Source organism: Chiloscyllium plagiosum, chromosome 10 (assembly GCF_004010195.1).
Source record: "Chiloscyllium plagiosum isolate BGI_BamShark_2017 chromosome 10, ASM401019v2, whole genome shotgun sequence".
Lineage (NCBI taxonomy): Eukaryota > Metazoa > Chordata > Chondrichthyes > Orectolobiformes > Hemiscylliidae > Chiloscyllium > Chiloscyllium plagiosum.
Window position 1 is genome coordinate 50,662,306 of NC_057719.1, and position 20,898 is coordinate 50,683,203.

The 20,898-nt window shown below is 39.5% G+C and overlaps 1 protein-coding gene across 9 annotated transcripts in view; it reads left to right on the top strand.

The window, feature by feature from the left end:
* Positions 1-20,898, top strand: part of kiaa0586 (KIAA0586 ortholog) — a 515,789-nt gene that overhangs the window by 202,208 nt on the left and 292,683 nt on the right. For 8 of the 9 annotated variants that reach the window (XR_006312780.1, XM_043697759.1, XM_043697760.1 and 5 more), the window contains exons 10-12: positions 14,484-14,640; positions 20,074-20,112; positions 20,276-20,335. Coding sequence is in view for 8 of the 9 variants with exons in the window: in XM_043697759.1 (XP_043553694.1) it covers positions 14,484-14,640; positions 20,074-20,112; positions 20,276-20,335 (256 nt within the window). In the remaining variant the exon portion in view is untranslated. The remainder of the gene's footprint in view (positions 1-14,483; positions 14,641-20,073; positions 20,113-20,275; positions 20,336-20,898) is intronic. The other variant, XM_043697766.1, reaches the window with a different exon arrangement.

Sequence of the window (20,898 nt, forward strand, 5' to 3'; positions counted from 1 at the left end):
AGGGAGTATCTGGTGTATTGCAAAACATTAGGCTATTCAGGGGAACAGAGAGATCTTTGGGTGCTTATCCACAGATTCCTGAAGCTGGTTAAGAAAGCAAACAGGATACTTGTCTTTACCAAGATTAGAGTGGTGCTGGCCTTTGCCCGAAACGTCGATTTTTCCTGCTCCTCGGATGCTGCCTGACCTTCTGTGCTTTTCCAGCACCACTCTAATCTTGACTCTGAACTCCAGCATCTGCAGTACCTACTTTTGTCTAGTTGATTTTTACCAGTCATAACCTTCCTGCTTTTGTAATCTATGTTATGCTGGAGCTGTACAAAACATTGGTGAGACCACAACTGCCGTACTCCCTGCAGCTCTGGATGCCGCACTAAAGGAAAGATGTGATTGCACTGGAGTGGATGCAGAGGAGATTCACCAGGATGTTGCATGGGTTGGAGCATTTTAACTCCAGCGAGAAGCTGGATAGGCTTAGCTTGTTTTCTTTAGAGCAGCAAAGGCTAAGAGGGGACCTGATGAAGGTAAATAAGATTATGAGGGGCATCAACAGGGTGGATAGGAAGCACCTGTGCCTTTTAGCATTATAAAATCATCAGTACAGAAGAGGCCCTTCAACCCGTTATGTCTGTACTGCCAAAGCTGCACTAAATCTACACTAGTCCTGCTCTCCAGCACTCAGCCCATAGCCTTGAATGTTATAGTTGTAAGGTCAAAAACAAAGGAGGCATAATTTCAAGATGAAGGGCAGGAGTTTAGAAGGGATTGAAGAAAAGTTTTTTTTTAACCAGAGGGCAGTGGGAATCTGGAATGAACTGCTTGGGAGAGTAGTTGAGGTGGGAAACCTCCCAACTTTTAAAATCAGTACTTGGATATGCACTTGTGTCATAATATTCAAGGCTATGGGTCAACTGCTGTGAAGTGGGACTAATGTAGTGTACAGTAGTTTTTGTAGATGTAGACTTGATTGACCCAAAGGGCCTCTTCTGTATTGTATGAGTTGTTATCGTACTCTTTCAAAAAATCTATGCGATTGTGTATTTTCATGAAGTGCATATTTGTAAAGGACTGTTTGCAAGCAGCTGTTATCCAAACTTGGCCTGAATTTGGGAAAATCAAGCAGAACTTCAATTACTTCCAGACTCGTACCAAGTTCTTCCAGATGTCTGAGGGGTTTGTGGTCTACAGTAGTAGTTACAAAACTTGTTTTAATACTTTCTGTGTGTCTTCACAAATAAGTGCAAAATGTAAAAAAAAAAATTCAAAGATATGTGCATCATGATTGGAGTTATTTTGAGCCTGCACTTTGCTAAATCTCTGCTGTATATTGGCTGTATTAATGTGCTACCTGTGCAGCTTTCTGTATCGAACTATTTCTTTCTCTATCCAGCTGACACAGAATTTGAAAGAGACTATTTAATGTTGCTTATAGTTTTTTTTTGAAACGTAGGGGTAACACTTTTATAGTCTCCAATTTGCTGATGGAAGTAATAGTATTTGGACCAAGATTGTGTCATGGATTAAGAAGTTGATCCTTTCATAAAGAATTTTCAAAATAATAGGGAGTGTGATGACACAAAATATGTTCAAAAATAACTCTCTGTTACATTTGTCATAAAAAGTCAATTAAAAATGAAAACTGATCTATTGTAACTTCTAAAACTGGGTGACCAAAAGAAATATAAACAGAAGTAGGCCATTTGGCAAATTGAGCCAGCTCTGCCATTCACTAAGATCATGGCTGACCCAGCGTTCATTATGTCCACTCTCCTGCCCTTTCTACATTTCCCTTTACTATCCTACTGATCAAGAATGCTCCCAAGCTCTTTGTGGCAAAGAAAACCAAGGATTCTCAACCCTCTGAGAGAAGAAATTCCCCCTCATTTCAGTTTTAAATTAGTTTCCCTTTATTCTGAGACTATGCACTTTGGTATTAGACTCTCCCATGAGGAGAAACATTCTTTCAGCATTTCTCCTATTAAGCCCCATTAAGAATCTTATGTTTCAATGAGATCACCTTTCATTCTTCTAAACTCCAGTTGTCTGATACCCCACTGATTGAACTCAGCTGCTACTGAAACCCCCATTAATGTATTTGTTAACTGTCCTCAATTTCAAAAAATTGTCCTAACCAGTCTCCACTACTGAACATTCAAATTTTTATTGTCTATATCTTGCATCAAGTCCATTTTGCTTGTTGGTTTTTGATCTGGAAAGGTCTTGACTTTAAATCCTTGCTTTCAGAATCATGGGCGGCACGGTGGCACAGTGGTTAGCACTGCTGCCTCACAGCGCCAGTGACCCGGATTCAGTTCCCGCCTCAGGCGACTGACTGTGTGGACTTTGCACATTCTCCCCGTGCCTGCGTGGGTTTCCTCAGGGTGCTCCGGTTTCCTCCCACAGTCCAAAAATGTGCAGGTCATGTGAATTGGCCATGCTAAATTGCCCGTAGTGTTAGGTAAGGGGTAAATGTAGGGGTATGGGTGGGTTGCGCTTTGGCGGGGCGGTGTGGACTTGTTGGGCCGAAGGGCCTGTTTCCACACTGTAAGTAATCTAATCTAATCTAATCTAATGTATTGCTTTAACCCTTCTCTTTTTTCATAACCTCAACCCAGCTCTATAACCCTGTGAGGTCTCTGATCTCATCTAATACTGGCTTTTTACATACCCTCAATTTCCTTCACACCACAACTCATACTCATGGCTTCAGTTGCCTCAGCGCTTAAATCTCAAACTTTCTCCCAAAATCTGCCCATTCTTTACGATATTTCCAAAAGTCTGTTTCAGTGATTAGTCAACTGTTGTAGTGCTTTCTTATGCCGCTTGTCTCAAATTTTGCTTGATAATTCTCTATGTTGCACCAAGGGCATTTCAGCAGTGTGCACTGAATGCAAATTGTTGTTGCATAGCTCAGATAGTTGGTGAATAATTTTGCTGCATGTCATTGGTGCATATTTAGCCACCTGTTTTTAATCAACCTGTTTGGACATGTTATACCATTCAACTCTGTAGCAGGTGAGACTTGAAAACAGACCTTCTGGCCCAGAGGTTGGGACACTAAATACACCACAAGACCCACACCTTGATCTGATTATTTGTTGACAGTTGTAGTGTTGTAGTATTACAGAATAGTTTTTTTGTATAGTTCTAACATGATTTACTGTGGCTGCAGAACAGGATTCCTAATAATGCATTTTACTTTCAATGCAACATTTCAAGTCTAGTACTCGATAAAATTCAAATCATACCGAAGAAAGGTTTCAAAGTCACTTTTATATTATCCATGGTTTTATTTTTCAGAGCTTGAGCCCAACGATTAATAAGCTAAAGCTTTCTGAATTGTCTTGAACTATGTGCAGCTGTGTTTTGAAGGAATCCGACTTGCAATATTGCACCTCAGCAGCTCAGCTCTTTTCCGCAGTGAATTTTGAGCAGGATGACATCACAATGAATTAACGGTCTGCCATCTGCAGTTTCAATGCAAATTTATTTTACAAAAGAAGACAGTAAAAATAAATTAAATAACATCATGTTAGCACTGTATTTTAATCCAAGCCACAAATGCCATCTTTTTTCCGTGTGAATATTGTAGATTTTGTAAACAGTCTCTGTTTTATTATAACAAATTGGTCTGTTTTTGCTGATTTGTGAAGGCATTTCTTAGTTTTTTTTAGTGTTTGAGTTAAGCCTTTTTTCCTTTGACAGCCATGACAATGGAAGAAAAATTTGCCTGTAACCTTATAAGGTAATTTTATTATCCTCTATCTTAAACATCATATGAAGAGAACAAGCACACAAAGGCTGTCAAGCAGAATCAAATTCAGCTCTCAATGAATCCTGTGTTTTCAGATAGCTCATGAAGAGTTCAATTTTCTGTTAGATATATTTTAAATTGCTTTGATTTTGCAGGTACATTGAGATACATAACACTGTAATGTCTGGTTGTGTATATTGCCACTGTCTAAATTTAACTTATGTAGGCCAAGCAAAGAGAGATTGTGTGACATGCGTTCCAGAGCTAATGGTTTCAACCTAACATCTGTTTGCTGCTTAGGTATACAACATACATTAACAAGATGTTTTTACTGATTTGAAATAAACTGATTTGTGATATGTAGGATCAAAAATACAGATTCACTGACTGATGAAGCATTTAGTATGCAGTGAATAAATTGTGTACAGAGGATGAGGACTCCAAGATAGTTATTGGAAGCTGCTCTGACACTGAATGGAAACTCCCCTGAGGCAAAAGCTGTTTACCATTTGGGCTAGAATTGAAATAGCTTTGTTTGATCAGATTTCTCCAGAAATGCACTGATATTTTCTGGACTTTTATACACAAAAATAAGCAAATAGGAAAGGGAAGCAAAAATATTGACATTTTGAATATTTTGTCACTTGCGCTTGATTTGGTAAAACCTAATGACTAACAGTTTTCAACTGTTTAAAACATACAATTTAATGTGCCTGAAAAGAGATAATTGAGCATAAATGTGAAAAAAATGCAGACAGAATACTTCTGTTTTCTTGCCTTGTTTCCCTCTATCTGGATAATATTGATTACTGAATGAAATGAAATTCTGTAGGGACCAGACATTGCCTGGGGCTGAATCAATATGGGTACGATTTATCTGCAAGCTTCAACAATGAATGCTAGCTGTTATTAAATTGCAGTGCAGATGGAATGGATGCAAAGTTAGGATAGCGAGTTGGGGGCTAGGTATGGGGGAACTGGAGGTTGGTTGTCACATCCTCTCCAATCTTGTTCTCATTGGATAAGAAATTTCAACAGGTGTCACTTTATACCTCTGAAATTGTGAATCGTGGTGAATGTACTCTTTTTTTTTCAACCCATGATCTTGAAGGTTCCCTCTCACCATTATGCTTTGGAGCAGCTAGCTAAGCACAGACTGGTATATCCAACTTAACAGCTCAGAGGTAGAACAAGTGGAGAGTGTCAAGCTCCTGGAGTGGTCATCCACAACAAGTTTTCTTGGACTCTTCATGTTGGGCCTTTGTAACCATTGCATCCACAACAACTTTCCTTCCTCAAGCAGCTGAGGAAATTTTGCATGACGGCGAATACCCTTGCCAACTTTTATAGGTGCGCCGTCGAGAGCATTCTGTCTGGATGTACCACTACCTGGTATGGCAACTGTACATTCAAGCTCTGAGATGGTTACAGAGAGTGGTGAACTCAGTCCTGACAATCACAAAGGCCAAAGTCCCATCTATAGAATCCATCTACCAGGCCTGCTGTCAAGGAAAGGCCACCAGCATCCTCAAAGATCCATCCCACCCTGGCAATGTTTTTCTTCAACCTCCACCATCGGGGAGAAGGTACAGAAGCCTGAACACACGCACCAGCCGGTCTCGTAACAGATTCTATCCTACTACTGTTCAAGTACTGAATGGACTCACAAACTCTTAACATTCGTCTGTACCGTGTTTTTGTTTTTGCCGCTGTTTATCTATTATTTACTTATCTACGCTGCTTAACTATGTGATCTGCCTGTATTGTTCGCAAGATAAAGCTTTTCACTGTGCCTCGGTACACATGACAATAAAATAAATTTAATTCAATTCAACTTGTGTACTGTATTGCATAGTATTACTGCAGTTGCATAACATTCATGAGCCAGTGGAACCGCATAAATTTTCAAGTGGAGGAGAAAGAGAAAACAACTTCCACTAGTCAGGAAACTGCCTATTTAATTCAGAAAAGGCAAGTGTGGTTTCTAGTTGAGTCACAATTTGGGGTGGGGAAAGAAGCAGTTGATTGTTTCAATAGGCACAGTTCAGAGTTCAGGAGTAATCCAAGTGGCTGTTTTCTTGATACACAATGTGACTGTAACTGAATACAACGGATGTAAATGATTGTTTTGCATTAGTCTTGAGAGATGGATTTAGATCCTGAAATCAGTTGTAAACTGCTGGCTTGCGAATGAAGGAAAAACATGCATTAGTAAATTTTTATTCTGAGCAGTCAAGCATTGCCAACTTGAGTTCAGGGCATTGGTATCGATGGATTGGGTTAAGGGGCTTTTAGAAAAGGGATTTGCCTTTGAAGATTTTAGTAGGAGATGGCTGCTGACATTTCCATGGCTTAAAAGGTCAATGTGTCTTCAAGAAATGCATGTGTAGTTCTGCCAACACTTAAAATCAGAGAAAAAATGGTCTAATTGCTAAGTTTTTTTTATCTGCCTGAGAACTTTTGCTTTCATACTTTGTACAAAACCTGAGACAAACCAACATACAATAGCATTGATTTATTCTCCTAGCAGACTTGTCTGCCCATGCCTCGGCTTGATTTAAATTCTGCTGCATTCGTTTCATTTTTATTTGAAGGCAAATAATACTTTTGAAGTCTGACCTTTTGAATTCTCCAAACAGCTCAGTGTGAAAATATCCAGGTTGCTGTTCTTTAGCACTGTGGGGGCACACTGACAGAATCTATGAAATGACAATTTGTAACTGAAGTTCTCTGTTGAAACTACTAGGAATGTTTTTATTCTGCACACATTAATCCATTTTTCTTCTTTGGAATGCATACGTGAAGCATCCAAGATCAAAACTGAAATGTTGTGACCAATAACCAATAATGATTTTTGTAGTCATGAATTTTGCTTGTATTTCTGAGCTTTCAGTTATATTTGTATCTGTGACATTAAATAAACATGTATCCTGTTGGCTACATAATATGAATAGCACAGCAGAGAAGGAACATTTACTGTAAATATGCTTTGCATGAAAACCAATCTTTAACTTGATTTCTCTTTTTAAAAAAAAAAGGGAGAAAAATATATTTAAATGAAAGCCAAGTGTACTTACCTGAGCACTATGGATGATTTCTCAAGTTCTTTCTACTGCTCATTGATTTTAAAGCGGTTTAATGCAGTTCTCTTTCTTCATTATTCTCTCAACCAACTTGACTTCTCCGCTCACCCAACCCAGCAAGAAGGTATTTCTAGTTATGTACTGAATAATAATCTGCTGTTGGGAAATGTGCAGATTGTAAGCCATCTAGACTTATACTCTCTTCTCCACCTAATCCTTATCAGTGCCTTCTGTCAAGTTCTTCTGCAGAAGTCAGGATCATATGAACAGAATTAGGGCATTTAGACCATAAGACATAGCAATATTCCATTGAATCTGCCATTTATCTCTTTAAAACTTGTTCTGCCAATCAGTTAAATTATGGCTTATCTACTTCTTAAGTCAACATGTCTACTTTTGCCCTATATCCTTTCAAATTTTTTAAACTTCCAAACTTTAACTAATACAAACCTAGTTTAAATAATCTAAATATGCAAAGAGACTGATGGATGATGTAATATAGGTATTTAAAATTATGAAAGCTCTTAATAGACTGATTGCAAAGAAAATGTATTGTGTAAAAAAGTGTAACTGGAGGCCATCAAACCAAGCCATCAAGAAATCTAGAGGGAATTCTGAATTCTTAATACAAAGTGCTGAGATTGTGGAACTTACTGCCACATAAAGTAGTTGAAGCAAATACCTTGGATATATTCAGGGGGAAGCCAGACACTCATATCAGCAGAAGGGAATAGAAGGCTTTTCACGGTAGATTGAGATGAAGAAAGCAGGAAGGAGGCTCGAATGGATCAAAATCACCAGTATGGACCAATTGAGCAAAATCATATGTTTCAGCATTGGTATCTTATGAAATCCATAAGACATAGAAACAGAAATTATATCATGAGGTCCATTGCGTCTGCTCCACCATTCAGTCATGGCTGATAAGTTTCTCAACCCCGTTCTCTCGCTTTCTCCTCGTAACCCTTGATCCCCTTGATACTCAAGAACCTATCTATCTCAGTTTTAAATATACTCAATGACCTGGCCTCCACAGCCTTCTGTGGCAATGAATTCCATAGGTTCACCACTGTCTGGCTGAAGTTCCTCCTTGTCTCTGTTCGAAAAGGTCTTCCCTTTACTCTAAGGCTGTGCATCCAATGTGATCACGACTTCATAATTGCGATAGATGTCTGTGTGGTGCCCAGAACACTGTCAGAACTAAAGTGTGGTCTAATCAGGGATTTGGATAGCTGCATCATAACTTTTCCTTTATTGTTTTTGAGTTCTCTGGATAGACAGGTTATAATTGCATTAGCCTTTTTAAAATTATTTTCTGGACTTGTGCATTTTATGACCAATGAGTCTGGATCTCCAAGTTTCTTTCAACTTCCATGGTAAAAACTTTAAAATAATTTAGAATTAGAATAACTGCAGTGTGGAAACAGGCCTTTCGGCCCAATAAGTTCACACCGACCCTTCAAAGAGTAACCCACCCAGACCCATTCCCTTACCCTGTATTTATCCCTGACTAATGCTCCTAACCTACACATCCCTGAATACTAAGGACAGTTTACCATGGCCAATTCACCTAACCTGCACATCTTTGGATTGTGGGAGGAAACTGGAGCACCCGGAGGAAACTCATGCAGACATGGGGAGAATGTGCAAACTCATCACAGACAGTCACCCGAGGCTAGAATTGAACCCGGGTCCTTAGCACTGTGAGGCAGCAGTGCTAACCACTGAGCAACCGTGCCACCCTAAAGGTACTCTACTCTATCCTCTTTTAGATTCAAAGTGGATTTCACACTTTATTGCATTGAAATCTATTTGTCACTGTTTTGCCCACTCACCGAATCTGTTTCTAACCTAATCTAATCTTGGCTCACACTGTCATGTATCGTTCAAGAGTTTGAGCTATTGGTGGAGGCTGAATAGGCTGGGGCTATTTTTGCTGGAATGTTGATGGCTGTGGAATGACCTTCAAGAAGCTCATAAAATCATGGGTGGCATGGATAGGGTGAAAGGTCAAGGTCTTTTTCCCAGTGCAAGGGAGTTCAAAACCAGAGGGCATAGGTTTAAGGTGAGAGGGGAAAGATTTAAACAAGACCTGAGGGACTACGTTTTCACGCAGAGGGTGGCGCGTGTGTGGAATGAACTGCCAGAGGAAGTAGTGGAGGCTGGTACAATTACAGTATTTAAAAGGATCAATATTTTCAAAGTCTGTGAGAAGATTTGTAGCTCGGATGCTCGTTGTTGTGATTCTGTTCACCGAGCTGGGAATTTGTGTTGCAGACGTTTCGTCCCCTGTCTAGGTGACATCCTCAGTGCTTGGGAGCCTCCTGTGAAGCGCTTTCGTATGTGGCGCTTAGGCAGTTGGCACAGGATTCCCATTTCCTGGCTTGTATTAGCTTCTCTCGCCCGTAGGTGTTCAAAGTCTGTGAGAAGATTTGTAGCTCGGCTGCTCATTGTTGTGGTTCTGTTCGCCGAGCTGGGAATTTGTGTTGCAGACATTTCGTCCCCTTCACAGGAGGCTCCCAAGCACTAAGGATGTCACCAAGACAGGGGACGAAACGTCTGCAACACAAATTCCTAGCTCGGCGAACAGAACCACAACAACAGGATCAATATGTGAATAAGAAAGGTTTGGAAAGATATAGGCAAATGCTGGCAAATGGGGCTAGATTAATTTTGGATGTCTGGTCAGCATGGACAAGTTGGACTGAAGGGTCTGTTTCCATGTAAGATGTTTCTATGATACTATCTACCCTTGTATCAATGACAGCATTTAACTGATTGTGGCATCAATGAGCCCAAGCAAAACTGGAATCATTCTGGAAAAGTTGTCCATTAATTGACATCATACATAGCACTAAACAAGATGGTTGTGATTGTTGGAAATGAATCATCCGAAGAGAAGAGAAGACTACTAGATAATGAGGTGGAAACTGGAGACTGTAACAATCACGAAGTTAGCATTACCATGGGGAAGAGTAGGCAGAGAGCAGATGAACGCAAAAGAACTGGTAGCTTGAAATGTATATACTTTAATGCAAGGAGTATCGTGGGTAAGGCAAATGAACTTAGGGCTTGGACTGGGTGCCTGGGAGTATGATGTTATTGTGATCACAGAGACTTGGTTGAAGGAAGGGCATGATTGGCAACTAAATGTTCCAGGATATGGATGCTTCAGACAGGGAGGGAAGTAAAAGGGGGGAGAGGAGTTGCATTGCTGGTCAGGGATGATATCACGACTGTGCTAAAGGAGGACACTATGGTGGTCTTGGGTAGTGAGGCATTATGGGTGGAGCTGAGAAATAAGGGTGCAGTTACTACAGGCCTCCCAACACTCAACATGAGGTAGAAGAACAAATAGGTAAACAGATTATAGAAAGATGTACAGGCAACAGGGTGGTGGTGATGGGAGATTTTAATTTTCCCAACATTGACTGGGATAAACTTAGTATCAGAGGTCTAGATGGGGCACAACGAGGCAAGGGGCCATATTGGACCTGGTGTTGGGGAATGAGCCAGGCCAGGTGGTAGAAGTTGCAGTGGGGATTTCTTTGGGAGTAGTGACCACAATTCTGTAAGTTTGAGAATACTCATAGACAAAGATGAGAGTGGTCCTAAGGGACAAGTACTAAACTGGACCAAGGCCAATTATTTCAACATCAGGCAGGAGCCGGGAAATGTGGATTGGACACAGCTATTTGAAGGAAAATCCACATCTGATGTGTGAGAGGCTTTCAAAGATAGGTTGAAGATAGTGCAGCATAGGCACGTCCCTTTGAAAACAAGGGATAGGAAAGGCAAGATTTGTGAACTGTGGATGGCAGGAGAAATTGTGTGACTAGCCAAGAGCAAAAGGGAAGTGTGCATAAAATCCAGACAGCTAAGAACAGAATGGACCTTGGAGGAATATCGGGAGAGTAGGACCAATCTTAAACGAGGAATCAAGGGGGCTAAAAGGGGTCATGAAATAACTTTAGCTAGCAGAATTAAGGAGAATCCCAAGACCTTTTATTCGTATATAAGAAACAGGAAAGTAACCCGAGAAAGGGTTGGTCCACTAAAGGATAAGGAAGGAAGGTTGTGTATTGAACCTGAGAAAATAGATGAGATTCTCAATGATTACTTTGCATCAGTATTCACTGAGAAATGGGAGGTGATGAATGCCGAGATTAGAGACAGAAGTTTGTTTACTCTGGATCACGTTGACATAAGGAGGGAAGATGTGTTGGGTAGGCTAAAGGATATTCAGATGGTCAAATCCCCAGGTCCAGATGGGATCTATTCCAAGTTGCTGAGGGAGACGAGAGAGGAAATAGCTAGGGCCCTGACAGATATCTTTGTAGGATCCTTAAATATAGATGAGGTGCCAGAGGACTGGAGGGTTGCTCATGTTGTCCCCCTGTACAAGAAGGGTAGTAGGGATATTCTAGGTAACTGCAGATCAGTGAGCCTGAAGTCAGTGGTGGGAAAGTTGCTGGAGAAGGTACTGAGGGATAGGATCTATTTATATTTGGAAAAGAATGGGCTTATCAGTGATAGGCAACATGGTTTTGTGCGGGGTAGATCGTGCCTTACCAACTTAACAGAGTTCTTTGAGTAAGTGACCAAGTTGATAGATGAAGGAAGGGCTGTAGATGTCATATACATGGACTTTAGTAAGGCATTTGATAAGGTTCCCCATGGTAAACTAGTGTAGAAAGTAAAGTCACATGGTTTGCAGGGTGTTCTAGCTAGCTGGATAAAGAACTGGTTAAGCAACAGGAGAAAGAGTAGTAGTAGTTGAAGGGAGTTTCTTGAAATGGAGAAAGGTGACCAGTGGTGTTCCACAGGGATCAGTGCTGGGGCCACTGCCCTAACTGTGATATACATAAATGATCTCGAAGTTTGCAGACGACGCGACAATTGGTGGAGTAGCAGAAAGCATTGGGGACTGCCAAAGAATACAGGAGAATATAGATAGACTGGAGAGTTGGGTGGAGAAGTGGCCGATGGAGTTCAATTCAGGTAAATGTTAGGTGATCAATTTTGTGAAGTTAATTCTACAGCAAACTATACTGTAAATGAAAGAGCCTTGGGAAAAGTTGATGAGCAGAGAGATCTGGGAGTTCAGTTCCATTGTACCCTGAAGGTGGCTGCACAGGTGGATAGAGTGGTCAAGAAGGCATATGGTATGCTTGCCTTCATCAGACGGGGTATTGAGTGTAAGAACTGGCAGGTCATGTTAAAATTGTACAAGACATTAGTTCGGCTGCATTTAGAATACTGTGTACAGTCTGGTCGCTACATTACCAAAAGGGTGTGGAAGCTTTGGAGAGGGTGCAGAGAAAATTCACGAGGATGTTGCCTGGTATAGAAGGTACTAGCTATGAAGAGAAGTTGAGTAGGTTAGGATTGTTTTCATTAGAAAAAAGGAGATTGAGGTCTACAAAATCATGGAGGGTATAGATAATAGAGATAAGCTTTTTCCCAGGGTAAGGGATTCAATAACAAGAGGTCATGTGTTGAAGATGAAAGGTGAAAAGTTTAAGGGGTATTATGCAGCAAGTACTTTACACAGATGGTGGTAGGTGCCTGCAACAAGTTGCCAGCTGAGGTAGTTGAGGCAGGCATGGTAGATTCATTTAAGGTGCGTCTGGACAAATGCATGAATAGGTGGGGAGTAGAGGGATACAGATGCTTAGGAATTAGGTGATAGGTTTAGACAGTGGATTTGGATCGGCTCAGGCTTGGAGGGCCGAAGTGCCTGCTCCTGGACTGTAAATTTTCTTTGTTCTTTGTACTTTGAATCCAGTGTCATCACTGCAGGAGTTGCGAAGGGTAGTATGTGAAGTCCAACTAGTATACAAGTGCCCAAAGAATAACCAAAAGGAGAGAATCTATCCATCCTCAAATGGCGCTCAATGACATTATTATCAATAGATCCCCCATTATGGAGGTTGCAATTGATCAAAATCTCTACTGGATCAGACATATGAATACTGTGACTAGAAAAGCAGGTTAAGAGTCTTGGAATTGGCAAGTAACTGACCTCCTGTCTCCCCAATGCCTGTTCGCCATCTATAAGTCACAAGTATGACAAAATACTCTCTACTTACCAGCTTCAATAACATTCAAGCCATCCAGGGCAAAGCAGTCTGCTTGTTTGGCACCCCAGTCACCACTTTAAATGTTTACTCTCTTCATCACAAATGCACAGTAGCAGCAATGTGTATCACCTCCAAGTTACAGTACAATAACTCACCAAGGCTGCTTTTACAATTCTTTCCAAACCACAATCTATGCAAGCGAGAAGGACAAGTGCAACAAAATCATGGAACACCACTTTGGCAATTTCCCCTCCAAGCCCCACCCATCCTCTCTTGGCACTATGTTACAATCCTTTTGTTGTCGTTAAGTCAAAATCCTGGGACTCCCTTCCTGATAGCCCTTTGGGTGTCCTACATCCAAAGAACTGCAATGAGTCAAGAAGACAGCTCACTGCCAACTTTTGTAGGGCAGTTGGGGATGGACTATTACTGCTGGCTCAGCTAGTGACATAAATATTCTATGAATACATTTAAAAAAAGATAAAATTAAACTTTCATCTGCAACAAGCTATAATGACTAGATGAACATGTATTGCTACTAACTTGTCTTAATTATACAATTTTGAGGTTGTAATCTTGGAAAAAGAATTGTCAGTGCCCTAATTGTGAATCTGACAGTGACAGCTGAAAGCCTCACATTCAAAGTTAAATATGGAAATCTCAAATATCACTTTAATGACTTGAACTTCCACTTTTTGTGCCATTAGTCTCACTGAAAATATCTTTGAAAAGTTATGTTGTGTTGAATGAGTTATAACTAGCTTTTAATAGCATGTCAGCATTATTATTACTGACTACACCTCTGGCCTTGAAATCTAATTTTATATGTATTGCATATAAAAGTTCTCCAGTATGATAAACATGTCATGGATTTAAAAATGACATTTTTAAAGTTTGATATTTCAACTTCTGCTGTCGTCCCATATATATTTATTTTGATCCTTGTTAAATGATTAAAAACGATCAGTGCTTTGTCATTCCTGATTAGCTGTCTGTCAGCATTCTTTAGTGTGATTGACTGCTTAACCTGTTTGATGACAATCTTGTTGCTTGATGCCAAGCATCCCTCATAGTTGACACCAATAATTTGTTACATGTTGTGGATGGCTTTCTATAAAGTAACAAGTGCCAGCCTTTTTATTGATTACCTCAAATCCAGACCAATAAATTTGGAGTATATTTAATATATTGTCTATATTATACGCATTAGGAAAAAAATTAACAAAAACGAATTGACTAATTAGTAAAGATAACTAAAAAAAAGTTAAAATGGTATTAAAACATTCCGATGTCAGCAGAACGATCTACGTAAATTTGCCAATAAATTTAACTGCATATTTGGGCAGCTTCATTCTGCAGTAGCTCAAAATATTTGTTTCATATTAAAAACGACTTAGTCATTCATGAAAAAACATAAGCAGAGTGCCTCAATTTCTACCACCTTTGCAATGGTTATGATTATAGTATCATCTTTAAAATTGTGCTGATCTGTAGGGGTTAATACATATCAGTATGCAACTGATGTCAGTTTTCAGATGGTGAATGTCATTTGCTTCTTTTTAGCTGTGGCAACCTGCTGACTGAATCGTTTACAGCCTTTGTAGCCCCCTCTAGGGGTTCTGGATCAGCAGCTAGCAAAGCCAGCCCAGCTGTACAGAGAGCCACTGATGTGCTGCATGACCTTGGCAAACTGAAGAGAGAAATGCATGGAATTCTACAGGTAATGACACATTTGCAAGCAAGTTGTTGGAAATCACAGCCTTTTGCTACAAATACAAATAGAGGAATTTGAATTGCAAATGCAAAAAAGTACATTGAAATTTTATACAGAATAATAGTTGGTCAGGTACAGTAAGAAATAAGATCATGAAGTGAAATTAAAATGGAAAATACTGAATAGACTCCCCAGATATGTTAGTATTGGGCAAATGAGGAAAGGAAATGAACATTTTAGGTCAGATATCTATAATGGCATTTGTCATTAAGTATATTTTGTTCCCTCCACAGATACTGCCACACCCACTGAGTGTTTCTAGCATGGTCTGTTTTACTTCCAGATTTCTAACATCTACTGTCATGAATGTAACTATAAGCCTCCAAATCCAACAAATAACAAATCCCCAAGGCACTTTATTCACATTTGTAGTTGATCACTTGGCTAATTGTTATTTTGGAGAAAAGAAATACTGTGTTATGTTATTTGATGGAATTTACTTACAATGCAGGAATATACATTAATTTGCACTTATAGTTTATCTCCATGAGTCTGTTTATGAAAATGATTTGCATAATGAGTTGAGTGGATAATACCTGGTAATATAGAGCTTGAGTATGTGATAGCACTAGTGTCACCCTGGTCCTTGAAATGCAGAAATATAGCAAAATAATTTGGCGTTCATAGGGAAAACAATAGCTGGGAGGCGATGGCTTACTGGTTTGAACTGTTAATTCAGAGACCTGGATAATGATCCTGGAACCCGGGTTCGAATCCTGCCATGGCAGCCGATGAAATTTGAATTCAATAAATATCTGGAATTAAGAAGCTAATGATGACCATGAATCCGTTCCCGATTGTCGGAGAAAGCCCATTGGTTCACTCATGTCCTTTAGGGAAGAAAACTGCCATCCTTACCTGGTCTGGCCTACATGTGCCTACATGTGACTCCAGACCCACAGTAATGTGGTTGACTCTTAACTGCCCTCTGGGAAATTAGGGATGACCAATAAATGCTGCCTAGCCAACAATGCCCTCACCCCATGAACGAATAAAGAAAAGGTAAAATGTGGCTTTGAGGGGGAAGAATGGTCAGTACCATATATAAAGTCATGAATAGAATGGTGCATAGTTAGGAGGGAGTTCCAAAGCAGTAATAAAATCAAGGGTTTGATAACACCTCATATGTTATCATATAAACAACTCAGGTAATTTATTTATACCATCTGAACTTCCATTTTGAATTATGCTTCCTTTACAAAAATACTTTATAAAAATAAATTATTTGGTTTTTATATACCTGGTGGAAACTTTAATTTTCCCGTGAAAAGCCTCATATGCCTATATCAGGGAATGGATTTTAAAAACCGTTTTGTGATATTGCATAATACTAATCACAAATATCATTTTTTTTTGCAGGTAGATATTTAATCATGCGTAGCCTAATTAGTTTTGCTGAATAATGCACGCAATTGCCTATGTCAGAGTCTTCCTCTGTTAGCTCTCTGGAGTTGTCAGATTGTTCACTTTACAATATTTTTGGCTAGAATTTGTCGTATTCATTTTGATCCCATTCAATATTTTTCTTGCATTTTACCAGTATGAAAAGTTATATTGAAAGATATTGGAAATTTGCAGCACAAGCCATGCTTTGTCTTCTGTATAACAAAATGCCAACATCAGTTGGCATCATAGAGTCATAGTGATGTACAACACGTAAATAGACCCTTCGGTCTAACCTGTCCGTGCCGACCAGATACCCTAAACTAATATATTCCATTTGCCAGCATTTGGCTAATAAGCCTCTACACCCTTCTATTTATATACACATCCAGATGCCTTTTAAATGTCGTTACTGTACTACTTCCTCTGCAGCTCACTCCATACACAGATCACCCTTTGTGTGAAAGGGTTGTCCCTTAGGTCTCTTTTAAATCTTTCCCTTCTCACACTAAACCTGTGCTTTCTAGTTCAGGTCCCCCCCACCCCCTCAGGGAAAAGGTGTTGATTTACCAAATCCATGCACCTCATGAATTTATAAACTTTATTTTAAGTTCCCATACTATACATTACGAAATGGGCGGAATAGTGGCTCAGTGGTTATCACTGCTGTCTCTCAGCACCAGGGAGCTGGAGTCGATTCCAACCTCAGGTGACTGTCTGTTTGGAATTTGCACATTCTCCCCGGGTCTGTGTGGGTTTTCTCCAGGTGCTCCGGTTTCATCCCACATGTGCAGGTTAGGTGAATTGGCCATGCTAAATTGCCCCATAGTGTTCAGGGATGTGTAACTTCAGTGCATTAGTTAGGGGGAATGTCGAGTAATAGGGTAGAGGAATGGGTCTGGGTAGGTTACTCTTCGGAGGGTCGGTGTGGACTTGTTGGGCCAAATGGCCTGTTTCGACACTATAGGGATTCTATGATTCTTCTATGAAATAATGTTTTGACAAGACCATGCTTAAGTTAGGAACACAATTAAATATTTGTATCTAAATTGGCATCACAATAAGGTTGCCCCTTCCATTTGCTGGCTATCTTCTGAAGCAAACTTCGTTAAATTTTTTTAAAAAGTTCACTTGTGGCATGCTGTTAGAAAGACCAGCATTTGTTGCCCATTCCTAACTGCCGTTAAACACTGGTGGTGATCAATCATCCATAACCAATGTCATCTGTGAGTCAGTACACCAGTGGTACTGTTAGAAGGAAGCCAATCAAGTCATCGTTGTCCTGGAAGGTTTTACAGAGTTAGACCTCACCTTGAACCTTGAACCTTGTAGATCAGAGACAGAGTGTTGGGAGTCAGAAATATGTTGTACACCACAGAATGCACCTTCACTTTTAGGTATTGTGTTTACATGTTTTTTAAAACATAATAATTTTGGGTTTGCATCATATTTTGAATCTTTGAGTTGTATTATTAATTCTTCCCATTTTTAGATTAGATTCTCTACAGTGTGGAAACAGGCCATTCAGCCCAATAAGTCCACATTTATCCTCTGAAGAGTAACCCACCCAGACACATTTCCATCTGACTAATGCACCTAATACTAAAGGCAATTTAGTATGGCCAATTCACCTACACATCTTTGGACTGTGGGAGGAAACTGGAGCACCCGGTCTCAAAGATTCACAATAGTTAGAGAGTATAGAAGAATAACAAAGCCCAAAGATTAATTTGATTTTCACATTTGAAAACATTTGAAGCATTAAAATCTATACACAGTACACAACATACTTTTCCAAAAGAACTTGCTGTGGGAACCATTCATTTCCATGTGAGGCATGAAGCAGACTTACCCTTGATGATTCATATGATGGGCTTGCTCGATCAGCTGATCTCCAAGCTGTACCAGCTTGTTCTTCCATGACTGAACCACATTTGTAGTTCTATAAATTGTTTGCAAAAGGATAAAGTTACAAATCATAAAATACTTCTGGAAGTTCTTTGACATTATAGACTGTCTTCTGTCAAATTAGGACCAGCAGTTAGGTTTTGAGGATTTAAATGTTAATAGATGTTTCCACCAAAGGAACTCAGTGAAGACTTTGCACCAAGTGAATTTTCTTAAAGTATCCTGAAGGAACTTAATCTATTAATTAATTGAAACTCAAATGATTGGTGTTTCATATCAATAAGTCACTTTACTTTTAGTTAATTAGCTTTTTTTAGTTTTATATTCTGAAATTTATCTTCAGATCAGATCAATAAGTGCACCACACACAACAGGAATTAAGCTTATTGAATGCCACAATTTTATCATTGAACTTAGTTGCTTTTGTTTTACTCAGATCTTGAGCGAGGTTCCCTAATTTGGTACCATTCCAGACGCAATACTCCAAATCATAAATTTTCCAGTTGATGAGTGATGAATGGACTCCTTTTCATTCACACACTCCCTCGGTAGATTGCAACAAAGTTAACTTCGCAAATGATCCCTTTACTTGTGAATACCTGTTTCTCAGACCCAAAAGAACATTTGTTTTAAAAGGAGTCAACTTTAACCAGGTTTTCAGAATTAAATTTATTAATTGCTAATTGGGGCAGCACAGTGGCTCAGTAGTTAGCACTGTTGCCTCAGTGCCAGGGACCCAGGTTTGATTCCCGCCTCAGGCGACTATATGGAGTTTGCACATTCTCCCCGTGTCTGCATGGGTTTCCTCCGGGTGCTCCAGTTTCCTCCCACAATCCAAAGATGAGTAGGTGAATTGGCCATACTAAATTGCCCATATTGTTAGGTACATTAGTCAGATGGAAATGGGTCTGGGTGGGTTACTCTTCGGAGGGTAAATGTGGACTTACTGGGCTGAATGGCCTGTTTCCACACTGTAGAGAATCTAATCTAAACATGGGAAGAATTAATAATACAACTCAAAGATTAGAAATACAATGCGAACCCAAAATTATGATGTTTTAAAAAACACAGATACTCTGAATTGTTCACAAAAAGCAGATAGTTAAATGTTGTGGTCATTTTAGTGGAGGTTACCAGTAGAGTTGATGCTGGTACTTAACTAATAGATTCAAGTTCAAGATGCTTAATTTTATAGGTTGGTTGAGATTATGTTGTTCTGGTTCCCTTCATCTGTGACTTTCAGGGTTAGAGAGAGTCCTTTTGTTTTACTTTATTTTCTTTGGCTTGCTAATCAGCTGATTTCAAGTACTCAGAGTTAGGAAGTCCCTTTTACCTGTCACACAGGGTGACTACGGGATAGTTTTTTGATATGACCTTCACAGAGTGATATTGTTGAAATGCAAGCTAGCAGACAATGGTATCTTTGTCCATCGACACATGAGAAGCTCAGTCCACTCTGTTTTGATTTGCCACTTCAACCTTTGAAGGGTTGATGTTTGTCGCTCTCATTACATACTTAGGTGCAACATTCCAAGGGGGTTTCTCACCAGACAGCCTCTTAACTTGCTTTAGCAGCCATTTTTAGCTATATCAGCCCTCTAGTAAACATTTTTCAGAATTACAATCAATAATAGTATTTACTGATTCATCATGTTAGTATTAAACTCATGTCATGAAAAATGAAGTATATTTGGTTGCAATCCATGAAAAATTTGTAAAGTTGTCACATTTCAAGGTAGATGAAAATGCTAATTCTGATAGCTGCTTCTTGCTATAGTGAATAGGAATGAGTTTTTTTTATGTTAAAGTGAAACTGTGCTGCAAAGATAGAAATCTATCCAGTATGAGAAATTTTGAAATTTGGCTCTTGGATCTTGTGCCTTTCAAGGTGCTATTGATAGCTATTATAGATGTTTGGATTTTATATTTAAATGCCATTGATTTAATTATAAGAGCCAAGAATTTAAAATCATTGCTCTATTATCCATAGTTTGACTGCGTTCATTGTTTTGTTTCAGTGAAGTCAGAATGATTCAAACTGATTCTGTTCTACAGAGGATTTAATAGTTATCATGTTATCTCTTTCAGGAGGCAGAGCATTGGCAATCTGACCTCCAAGACATCAAGGTTTGTCTTTTGATTTTTCCTAAAATACTCACAATATCTTCAGCTTATATTCAGCTATTCAGGTGGCACATCGAAACAAAAATAAAAGTCACAAAAAGGCTGACAGCAAGATGTGACCACTCATTTACTTTTTTTCTCTCTTGATTCCCTTTTTCTCAAATAGAATGCCAAGCTGAGCAACAGCCACAAGTCTATTGACTCGGCATGTCTGCAACATCATCTGGTGAGTTGCCATGGAGATTAACTCCCCTGTTCACTTCTGCTGTATGTTCGATCCTGAATCCCGCCCCCCCCCCACCCCCAAAGTTGAGTTTTGTCATATTTCACGTTGGCAGTTCTCCATTAGATTTTCATCTCCCTGTGCCATGTGAACCATTTTAAAATTACACTAAAGAATTCTCATGATTGCCTTTCAACACTCAAACACTGTATCTGGTCTTTGTCTTCAGCATTTGTCTGAGAGTACAAGATCAAAAATGAAATGCAACCTAATTGTTTTAGTCAATGTAACTTTTTCCACCAGCACCCGCACTTTACATTCGTGCGTATCAGTAATCTACATAATAGAGTTAGCTTTTTTTATTAAAACAAGAAAGCTTTTTTTGTCACTTTGACAATTCAGTCCCCTCATAGAGTCATAGAGATATACAGCATGGAAACAGACCCTTCGGTCCAACCCGTCCATGTCGACCAGATATCCCAACCCAATCTAGTCCCACCTGCCAGCGCCTGGCCCATATCCCTCCAAACCCTTCCTATTCATATACCCATCCAAATGCCTCTTAA